The sequence below is a fragment of the Gadus chalcogrammus genome, chromosome 1 (assembly GCF_026213295.1).
Source record: "Gadus chalcogrammus isolate NIFS_2021 chromosome 1, NIFS_Gcha_1.0, whole genome shotgun sequence".
Lineage (NCBI taxonomy): Eukaryota > Metazoa > Chordata > Actinopteri > Gadiformes > Gadidae > Gadus > Gadus chalcogrammus.
In genome coordinates, this window is record NC_079412.1 from 18,979,135 (window position 1) to 18,990,126 (window position 10,992).

Consider the following 10,992-nt stretch of genomic DNA (forward strand, 5'->3'; position numbering starts at 1 on the left):
CCTCGCTCTACTGTACCGTTTGACCTATCATGCATTGCACCTGTTATGCTACACACACACACACACACACTCACCCAGGCACTCGTCCAGCCAGCCACGCTCACGTCCCTTCACCGCCTGCCGCCTGCCCTACTCCTCTGGAAAAGGAGCAACTCTTGCTCAACGGTAGCTATGTATGACGGGTCTGAGAGCCAGAACCAGACGGAACAGAATGTTTATAACCTGATTCAGACCAACGGCACGTGGAGCCGACGCAGCCCCCAGCAGAGCCAGCAGGGGGAGGGCCGGTTGTCGGCGGCCAAGATGTGAGTAGGAGGGGGGGGGGGGGGGATATGGTCTGAATTGGCATTTGAAAGAGTACGTTTTAAAAGTTCTTACGAAAAATAACACTTTGAGAAGAGGTGACCGTGGGTAATTTGTGAAACTTGGTGAAGTAGATTTGCATGTTTGGCCGTGGTCTCATAGATTTTAACTGCTCTCGTAAATTGGGGTTAAAGATCTCGTAATAGAACAGCTGCTTCTATTTCAGGACACCTTCACCTTGTTGTTTCATTTGCCATTATGCATCGCTAATGTGTTGCCACGTGCGTGCTCCGAGGCGTGCAGGACACGGCGTGCACACTGCTGCGTGTTACCCACCCAGGGACAGTGTCACCATGACGGGTCTATTTTAGGGCTGGTTGCCACTCCACAAACACTGTGACAACCCCTTACTGGGACTACTGGGACTACTGTGACAACCCCTTCTACTGGGACTACTGTGACCACCCCTTCTACTGTGACTACTGTGACTACTGTGACAACCCCTTCTACTGTGACTACTGTGACCACCCCTTCTACTGTGACTACTGTGACTACTGTGACAACCCCTTCTACTGGGACTACTGTGACCACCCCTTCTACTGTGACTACTGGGACTACTGTGACAACCCCTTCTACTGTGACTACTGTGACAACCCCTTCTACTGGGACTACTGTGACTACTGTGACAACCCCTTCTACTGGGACTACTGGGACTACTGTGACAACCCCTTCTACTGTGACTACTGTGACAACCCCTTCTACTGGGACTACTGTGACTACTGTGACAACCCCTTCTACTGGGACTACTGTGACTACTGTGACAACCCCTTCTACTGGGACTACTGGGACCACCCCTTCTACTGGGACTTCTGTGACAACCCCTTCTACTGGGACTACTGGGACCACCCCTTCTACTGGGACTACTGGGACTACTGTGGCAACCCCTTCGCCATCTCGTTTGCCCAACCTCACATTAAACTAGATTATTCCTCAGACAGAGCAGTGTAAACCCCGTGTCCTCCTGTCCTCCCTCCATCGTCCTGACTGCCCTCCAGCTATGAGAGCCGGTCCGACCAGGGCTCCTGCTGGACGGTGGTCAGCCCCGTCACCTTCACCTACAGGGTGCTCCAGTGCCGGGACCTGCTGGACGAGGCCAACGACGCGCTGCTGTGGGGCCACGTGGGGGACCCCGAGGAGCTGCGGGCCCTCAGGGGCCGCCCGGGGCCCGTCAAGCGCTTCGTGGTCATGGACGAGACGGTCCACGCGCTGTACGGCGCCCGGGTGGCGCGCTACTTCGAGGCCCGGGGCGTGGCCTTCAGGATCCTGCCCCTCCCCACCACGGAGGAGAACAAGTCCCTGGAGCTGGTGGCCCAGGTCCTGGAGGAGGTGCACGCCTTCGGGGTCGACCGGCGGGCCGAGCCCATCCTGGCCATCGGGGGCGGGGTCTGCCTGGACGTGGCGGGGCTGGCCGCCTCGCTGTACCGCCGGCGGACCCCCTACGTGCGCGTGCCTACCACCCTGCTGGCCTACGTGGACGCCAGCGTGGGCGCCAAGACGGGGGTCAACTTCGCCGGCGGGAAGAACAAGCTGGGGAGCTACGTGCCGCCGGCCGCCACGCTGCTGGACCGCGGCTTCCTGCGCAGCCTGCCCCGCCGCCACCTCGCCAACGGCACGGCGGAGATGCTGAAGGTGCCCCCCCCCCCCCGCCTGCCCGCCGCCGCATGAGGGGGGCCTGTTGTGTGGCGCGATGCTTGTTGACAGGCAGCTCATTATGGGATGGAACCGCTAGAATATCGATATCAATATGTGATTGAACCTATATTTATATATTCCTCTCTCTCTCTCTCTCTCTCTCTCTCTCTCTCCCTCCCTCCCCGTGCCCCATCAGATGGCCCTGATGAAGCACAGGGGGCTGTTTGAGCTCCTGGAGGCTGAGGGCCCCGCCATGCTGAGCTCCAGCTTCCAGTCCCCCGACCGCGTTGGCGCAGAGGAACCAGCAGATGCCGCTACGGAGTCGACCCGTGTTGCCATAGAAACCATGCTGGAGGAGCTGGCGCCCAACCTCTGGGAGGACGACCTGGACCGCCTGGTGGACTTTGGTCACCTGATCAGCCCGGAGCTGGAGATGGTGATCACCTTATGTAGTAGACTCATTGATTTATCATCCGGTCAGAACACGGCTTTATATTTTTTTGACGTCTTTAGTCTATAACTGGTCCATTATCATTAGAATTAGAATGATAATGTTCCCATTTATACTAATATCCATCTGAAAAGGAATATTAACAGTAGTCTCATATTAGTATATAGTAGAACTATATTAACATCAACATTAATATTCATAAAAACATGTATATTCATACCGATTTATATTAATATGTACATGTATATTCATTTTCATATTTAAATATCATTGGAGCTATAGAGGCACAAACAGCGCGTTTCTCAGCGAGTGTGACTCTGCGAGGTGTGAGCTGGGCAGGGCTCTCAGTGCTCACATGTTGGGTCCGGTGGGCCCACCACTCCCACACCTTTCTAACAAAGAGGGCCCGCCACGCTCACACCTTTCATCCAAGAGGAGGGCCCACCACTCCCACACCTTTCTAACAAAGAGGGCCCGCCAAGCTCACACGTCGCTAACACTCCCCCCTCCCCCCTCCCCCCCTCCCTCCTCTCCCCCCCCCCCCTCCGCTCCCCAGACGGTGCTGCCCGCCCTGCTCCACGGCGAGGCGGTGACCATCGACATGTCCTTCATGCTGTTCGTGGCCCGGGAGCGCGGCCTGCTCACGGCCCAGCAGCAGCAGCGCGTGCTGGGCTGCATGCGGGGGCTGGGGCTGCCGGTCCACCACGCGGCCTGCAGCCTGGGCCTGGTCCGCCAGGCGCTGGCCGGGCGGCTGAAGCACTCGGCCGGCTCCCTGAGGATGCCCCTCCCCACGGGGCTGGGCAGGGCAGGTGGGGCGCCGAGACAGGAACTACGCAAGCGCGCACGAATGCACGCACGCGCACACATTGAGACTTTAACAATGGCACATTTTGGGGGTGACATTATTGCAAAAGTGTTACCGAATAAAAAAAAAATACCCAAAAAAATAACATGTTCATATTCACGTCGCCTACGCAGATACATGGACGTCTGGGGATTGAACGCGGTGCCTTTCGGCTGACAGTTGACCTCCCTTGCAACTAATCTGTCCTCCGCCTGCCTGCTGAGGACCATAGAGCATCATGGGGAGACCACAGACCCCGCTTGTTCCTCCATGTCGCTCCCTGCATGGCCTGCACTCAAACTGACTTATCAAAGTTTGGTGGCTTTTATCGATCCATCCGTCCAATTTTATATTCACACTGAGTCTATTAATAGAGTCCCAGGCAGGGGAGGGGGCGACGGCCAAGCACAGCCCCCCTGCCCATTATCTCGGTGTTTATAGTCGTTGCTCTGCAGTGTTTGTGGGATCCATGTGGTGCTTTTCGCTGAAACACGACACCAATCTGATTCCTCCCTTTTGTTTCTTTAGAGATATTCCATGACATCAGCGATGAGACCGTGTGTGAGGCCTACAGTAAATGGAACCAGGAGCTGTCAGCCCCAGAGGACAGCTGACGGCATGGAGCTGTACTGTCGTCCCTGCAGTGTGGCGCATCGAATGGTCTCGCTGAGGCCAGATCTCACGTGTTCAGTCTGGTGGAGCTTTGAGTGTTTTCTGTTCACTGACGCATTTCGTATTGAGTGGTGATGCTGTAAAGACACTGAGGAACACATGTGAGGGGGTTTCAATGTAGAAACGAGACCGTAGGGGAGGACTCCAGGGAGAATTAAAAAGAAACAGGAGAATATAGAGTGACCGTACAACGCAGAGTTAGCCTGTACAGGGGACTGTGCCTCAGTATAACATTGATCTCCAGATTTATTGGTTGTAGGTTTTGGTTGAACTGCCTTTTTTCCCTCTTGAACAGGAAACAAACAAAAGCTGGTGAACAAACAACAACGACCAATGGGCTGTGAACATTCAAATAAAACGTTTTAATATTTTTCCACAACATTTTCACATAGAGTACCAGTGAGTCGACGTTCAGAGACTCACCATCCTTCAACCAGTATGTGAACATCGCCGCGCACGTCTCTCACACTAACACACATTCTAGGAACATTAGCGACAGAGTCTATAATACGACCCAGAGGAACCAGAACACGTTTAATAAAGGTTACAATTTGAACCAGCAGTGTAGTTTTCTTGTAGTGGTAAATAGGTCTACCCAGAATGCACCATTATAGAATGTGTTTAACAGTTTCAACAATTTCACGCGATATGATAGCTTGAACAACCAATGCTTTTGGCGATGATGACACAAGTGCTGAATGATTTAAAAGAAAAAATACAGAAATGTAGCTTAAGACCATGTGCAACGGCACGGGCCTGCGTTTATTGCTTCACTATGGCTTTGACTCTGTTGTCTGCAGATGTGGAACATTCTGAATCAATGCAGTTCTGCCGCTGACGGATTGCAATCATTGATACATTATTGCTAGGACGATACCATTCATTAAATCTCAATTTTCCTTTCTTGAACATATTTCTTTCTATATTTTGCATAATTCCGATTGTTTTAATATCCGTGGCTTACTTTGGCAACCAACACTATAAAGTACATTCAGGCAAAACATTGTCAAGATAAAAAAAGGAAGTAAAACAAAAGTGTAACTTACAATAAAACCATTATTGCCTTTTTATCTTTCTTTTAACTGCGAGGATACGATTGGAATATCTCACGAGTTAGTGCCCAGGGCCAGGGTGAATCAGAAGGGGAGTGAGGAGCTATCAATGCCTATAGTGTAGAAGCATATAGTTATGTGTTTACTGGATAATGAATCCCCTCTCCTACACCTTCCCTTACGGACCTCACATACCCCGTGAAACACTGTTTATCAGGACAGTCATCAGCCCCGCATTGTGCTCAGTGTCTGCGTCTGCTACAACACCGCCATGAGAAAGAAATCTCTATTGTAAGGCACTTTAATGACGAGGAGAAAATAACTTCTCTCGGGTGTCTCAGACTAATCCGCGACACAAATCAAAGGAAATGCGGACCTGAAATTGTCAAAGGTGCAACGACAGACGTGATGCCGCTCTGCAAGCACGGCTGTAACCATTGCATAGTTCCGGAACGAAATAGAAAAATAAAAGTGAAAACATGAGGTTTTGTTGTAACAGGGCTCTCAACATGGCTGCATTAAGAAAGCGAGGAAGTCAAATAGTTACAACTGCACACTAGATTACATCTTTCAAAATGGTATCAGTCATACTTAATATGTTCATTTTGAAACCCACGTATATTAGTTAGTTTAGAGGTAAGGGCTGGCAAACCACTTAACTTAACTCTGATGTCATTCCAGTGTTCTGTGCATGTCATGTATTTAATACAGCATCCTACATCAGTCTCCTTATAGTCCTTGGCAACATAAATGTCCACAGTCAGCACACAACATCCTTTGACCATTAAATGCATAATAGATTGACCGTCAGATAATACCAAAAGATTTAGCAAAATATAATTTAGGGACTAGAAGGGTGCCATGAAAGTAAAATAAGATTTCCCCACATAAAGAGATCGATGGAGTGTTTGTTAACAGTGTTGGGAAAAGAACGAGGCTAGGGTATGTTACACTTCGTATTCTGATCAAATAAAGTAAAAAAGCACAGTAGGCCAGTCGGCCTCCCAAAAATAGAGTCAACACAACACACTAAATCCTTTCATTCTGATTGCATAATCACAATACATTTGTACGATCGATCTAAATTACTTTTTGTTTCTTAATTTACACCTCTCAGAAGTTTGGAAAACTAAGTTTATTTAAATAGTATACTTATATGCGTGTATTCATTCTTCAAGGGGTCCATCTTATACAACATATGCGGTTCAAATAAATATTTGCGCTCCTTAAAAAACGTACCAAAGAAAAACAAGCTGCTAATTGTATCCAGCGTTCCCAGCCCTAAGCACGTTCACAACAGGCTCTCTGTGTCTTCTGCGGCCCATGAACGTGTGGAAACGTCCCCCCCGGTTGGTATTTTGATGACAGGCATGAGGCAGACAGCCTGGAGAGGCTGGAGGAGGCACTCGACATCACACGGATCATGGGTTTCAGTGTGAGCCGCACTGGGTTCTCTGAGACGTTGGGCAGACACATGTGCTCCTTTGTACCGGCCTGAAGAAAGAGTTAACAATCAAGGAGCCTGCGCTGATAGTGGCAATCACCTGATTTTCTCATTAAGGAAACAACGTCAAACACTTTAACCGCTTGTTAGTGACGACCCGGGGCCTGAAACAACGAGGCCCTTAAGTGAGATTCCCCCAGTGGTGACCCTAGAGGAATCTCTTGATAGTGTTTGTTTTGTGTGCATTGGTTTGAAATTAGATTTTGAATGGTATTATTACCATCTAATGGAATTAGTCACTGGTAAAATGTTTTTTTTTGATGGTCTGTGAAATGTTGTTATCCTTTTGATCACATAAATCATCTTTTTTATATTTCTTGAAAAAGGCTTGAAATTGATTTAAGTTCAGTTCTTATGGCAGCTTTATTTTTTCACATATTGGTTTATGATAGTTAACTTCCCACTTTTATCTCTTCATTTGAGAATGTGAGTATCTTATACATTGAGTATAAGATAAACATTTAGAGTGTATGAATGCTACCGGGACGTTGTACATGACATGAATACTGGAATAAGTGACTAGTAGTGATAGATATTCATGTTTAACTTGGAAGACGGAAAAGGATTCATTGTAATAGCAAATAATGCGCAAATCAGCTACACTGCAATGTATAAGGCAGTGGCTCGTCCGCGATATAAATATACAATTAAGACACAAGGAGTGTAAAGCACTACAGTAGTTGATAAATAGTTATGTTAATATATTATTGCTATTGATTTAAAGTGTTTCCCACGGTAAAATATATCCGACCATGATTTCTAACTTTTCTACATTCTTTGAAATCACAACAAATACATGGAATCAAACCTCTACCCATTAATATGCATATTTTTTAAATATAAAAAAAATCAACTTTCAACTCATTGTCATCAGAATATTGATTAAATACAAAAAATAATAATTAAAATCAGTCCATGAAATTAAGTCTCAGAGCACAAAAAAAAAGATACAAAAAAGCACAAGTGAAAAATATTAAATACATGTAAACATCGGGGAGGAGGAAGAGGTTGGTGACAAACCAACAGAGAACCACCAAAACGACGAGAAACAAGAGTCTTCTTCGGCGAGTGAGAACGTGCTCGCCTCGACGCACTGCACTCTGCTGCGGCTGCAGGGTGCCGCACGCCCCTCCATGAGCAGGGTCTGCTAACAGCCCTGGGTGTTCTCGTCCATGCTGATGCTGCTCCGGCGGCTGCTGTCTTTGGAGGCGTCCGGGGAGAGTGAGGAGAGCCGCGGGTCCCCCCCGCTGGCCGGTGACGGGGTGTCGTCCATGCGGTCGTCCCCGTGTCTGGAGCCGCCCTTGGCCGTCTGGTAGTGGTTGGGGAGGGTGGCCGTCATGGGCCCGTGGGGGCCCTCCTCGTGGTAGCCGTCGTGGAGCTCCAGGTGGACGTGCTGGGCGGGGTCCTGGTGCAGCTGTTGGGCGGGGTCCTGGTGGTGCTGCTGGGCGGTCAGTGTGAAGAGGTCCTGGTGGCAGTCGGCCATGGCGGGCTCCCTCTTGACGCAGTGCGAGGTGAGCTCCGCCGTGCAGAGCGGGGAGGACGACACGGGCAGGCCGTGGGCACGCGCCTGCATCTCCAGCTCCTGGGGCGAGAGAGAGAGAGAGAGAGAGAGAGAGAGAGAGAGAGAGAGAGAGAGAGAGAGAGAGAGAGAGAGAGAGAGAGAGAGAGAGAGAGAGAGAGAGAGAGAGCGAGAGAGAGAGAGAGAGAGAGAGAGAGAGAGAGAGAGAGAGAGAGAGAGAGAGAGAGAGTGAGTCAGGGAAGGGTTCAAGTCATGGGGTCTAATCTGAAGAGCCAGATATGGTGTCGTTTTGGATAAAAACCGTCTGCTAAATGCCCTAAATGTAAATGTAAATGAATACACAAATGTATAAAAATAAAACTAATTGTAATAATCCTACTAATAATAATAGTAGTAGATTATTATCAGTTCAAGTGCCTTTAAAGACACACTAAGACACTTCACATACATTTAAAAAAGAACGATATTCTAAATAAGTTAAAAAAGAGATATATACATATACATATTAATATCTGCATACATATATAAATGCAGTACATGTACAAATACATGCACATAAAAAGCGTTCAATCAGTGGTATGGTGGAAAAAACTAGTAGAAAGAAAAGGAGAAGGACATGGAGGTATACAGGGGGCTCTGGTGCTGTACGCTGTTATGAACAGGAGGCTTCTGGAGTGAATGTCTCACCTGTATCCTCAACATGAGATGGCGGTTGGTGTGCTCCAGCTTCTTCTGCCGGTTCTCCAGCTCCTTGGCCCGCTGCTGCTCCCGCTGCAGCTTGTGGATGTAGTCCACGGACGCCTTCAGGATGGTGCCCTTGTTCCACCGCATGTCTCTGAACACACACACACACACACACACACACACCGCAACATTAGAATCCAACGCCTTCAGGACCAACCCAGCAGAACACGTCAGGGGATACACGCTGAACCATGATTCTTGCAAAGTTCTGCTCATCGTTTGAGGAACTGCAGAGTAATTAGTTAGTAAGATCAACTATTGATTTATAGATGATTGAACTAAAGAGGCGTTTGGGGCGGGTGTGTAACAATACTCACGGGTCGTTTGACTTTGGGATTAACGTTCCCAGTTCCTTGATGCGGTCGTTGATGTTGAAACGCCGGCGCCTTTCAACTGCAACGGAGAAAGACACACTGTGTGAATAACAGGGCACGACGACTCAACATCCAATACCGCCATCCACTAACTCCTTGCAAACTATGTCAAATCAATGCATTTAAAGCCCAGCATTTATTTCAAGGCGAGTTGAGTCAGCTGTGTTCGTCTGCAGCCTCGCCACACAGAGCTAACATGTCTATAATATTCTACACAGCGTCAGAGAGGAAACATGAAACTCACTCAGATTATGGTTGTCCTTCTTTTGCCTCTCCTTCGCCATCACCCTTTCAGATTCTGTAGAACAACGCAATGAGGCTTAAACAATATGCAACGGCAGGATGGGGTTGGTGTTGTGAACAGGTCCTGAGGCAGCTGCCCTCCCTGTGGTGTGGGCGAGGGCTACCTACCGACGGGGAAGCCATCAGGCAGTTGGAAGTCGTCAAAGGAGCCAGACCGCTCCAGCATGTGCATCATGCTCGGAGACTGGGACACTACGCAGAGGCAGAGGAGTGACGTGTTTGAGTAAAACAGTGCATGGAACACATCACACATTTATAAACATATAAACAGGTCGAAGACTGCTACAATGATCCTTTATAGGTAAGTCATACATCTTTTAAAAAAACATCGTATTTTGATAGGATTTATCCATGCTGGTTGTGGAAGAATACTTAATTCCATCCATCACAGGCAGTATAATATTTCTGTTGTATTAGATTAAAAAGGATATCTTTAAAAACTAAATAACTAAAGAAGGACTAAAGAACTCCAATAGCCCAAACCCTGGTTTTGAAGAGGTAATATGTTGTGCATGCTGACTCAATGACTTGTGTTTCCCTGCCGTTGCAGAGAGTGTGTGCTCACCAGAGAATTCCCTTTTGATGCTGGGTAGGCTACCGGAGCAGGAGTTGCTGATGTCCAGCCCTTGCGGAGGCATCCCTTGATTAGCGTACATGTCCATCAGGTTGCCAGGCAGAGGGATCTGAGTAAAGAGCATGATGGGTATTGATTAAAAAGAGAGACATAACTGCTGCTGTGGTCGTGGTTTAAAGTGAGGCCCAGTGCGTGGGGGAGAGAGGGACAGGAGGGCCTTCGTACCGTGTTGGTCATTTGGAGGGCCGGGTCCATCAGGCCCAGGTTGTCCTCGTTGTAGCAGGACTCCAGGCTGATTATGTCGTCGATAACGTCGTCCATCTGGAGCACCCAACACAGGAGCATGTTAGCTTCAATGTTATGAATGAGCAATACAATTCATCTCCATTAAACGGTTATTTAGGGAAATAAACCTACAATATCAGATAGAAGGACGCTTATGCAAACACTGTGTCTTTGGCTAAGCAATAAAGAAAAGGCCGTTAAGCAAGCTTTCTTGGTCGGTGTTGCCAGATTGGGCGTGAAATATGCCCAATCAGGCAACACTGTTCTTGGTCTGTCTTTAGTAAAACAAATTCTATAAAATACATAAAAACCCACTAAGGTTCCTACCTCTTTTTCACAATTGGAGTTGAGCGTGAGGAGGGCCATGGGGCTGTTGGGGGCGCTGTTCCCCGGCCCGGGAGGCATGCCAGCGCAGTCCGACGGCTGGTGGTGGAGGGGCAGGCTCACCACCTGGGGGCCCAGCTTGCCCAGGTAGCGCTTCACCTGCTGCTGCCGGGACTGCTGGACGTGGTACTTGGTGGGGTTCTCCAGGTGCGTCTGGACCTATGGGGGGGGGGGGAGGGGAAAGGCAGGGGTTGGTTATTCAAATGTTCCCCAAGGACAGCGAGAAGGAGAAGCGGGAAGAGGTGTTTAGGTATTCATTATGGACAGAAGGGGAGTGACTTTCATATGGTT

At 48.7% G+C, this 10,992-nt stretch overlaps 2 protein-coding genes across 3 annotated transcripts in view; one reads left to right on the forward strand and one right to left on the reverse strand.

The window, feature by feature from the left end:
* The first annotated feature begins 45 nt into the window (after positions 1 to 45).
* LOC130385584 (2-epi-5-epi-valiolone synthase-like) lies at positions 46 to 6,940 on the forward strand. 2 transcript variants are annotated; one of them, XM_056594160.1, is made up of 5 exons: positions 46 to 305; positions 1,359 to 1,992; positions 2,192 to 2,431; positions 3,003 to 3,255; positions 3,819 to 6,940. In XM_056594160.1, exons 1-5 carry the CDS (start codon positions 46 to 48, stop codon positions 3,902 to 3,904), a joined length of 1,473 nt encoding a protein of 490 aa, XP_056450135.1. In that variant the 3' UTR covers positions 3,905 to 6,940. The 2 variants fall into 2 exon arrangements, with proteins under 2 accessions (XP_056450135.1, XP_056450144.1); XM_056594169.1 differs by having other exon boundaries at positions 1,425 to 1,992.
* Positions 4,264 to 10,992, reverse strand: part of mitfb (melanocyte inducing transcription factor b) — a 28,900-nt gene continuing 22,171 nt past the window's right edge. Inside the window, exons 3-10 of the mRNA XM_056594151.1 lie at positions 10,645 to 10,860; positions 10,258 to 10,353; positions 10,024 to 10,141; positions 9,567 to 9,650; positions 9,400 to 9,453; positions 9,099 to 9,174; positions 8,725 to 8,872; positions 4,264 to 8,100 (exon numbers count right to left, since the gene is read on the reverse strand). Of these exons, the coding sequence (XP_056450126.1) occupies positions 7,666 to 8,100; positions 8,725 to 8,872; positions 9,099 to 9,174; positions 9,400 to 9,453; positions 9,567 to 9,650; positions 10,024 to 10,141; positions 10,258 to 10,353; positions 10,645 to 10,860 (1,227 nt within the window). The 3' untranslated portion in view covers positions 4,264 to 7,665. The remainder of the gene's footprint in view (positions 8,101 to 8,724; positions 8,873 to 9,098; positions 9,175 to 9,399; positions 9,454 to 9,566; positions 9,651 to 10,023; positions 10,142 to 10,257; positions 10,354 to 10,644; positions 10,861 to 10,992) is intronic.

Coding starts and splice junctions, on each gene's coding strand:
- LOC130385584 (XM_056594160.1), top strand. CDS start 46: ATGCTACACACACACACACACACACTCACCCAGGCACTCGTCCAGCCA. Junction 306..1,358: donor CGGTTGTCGGCGGCCAAGAT/GTGAGTAGGAGG, acceptor ACTGCCCTCCAG/CTATGAGAGCCGGTCCGACC. Junction 1,993..2,191: donor GCACGGCGGAGATGCTGAAG/GTGCCCCCCCCC, acceptor GTGCCCCATCAG/ATGGCCCTGATGAAGCACAG.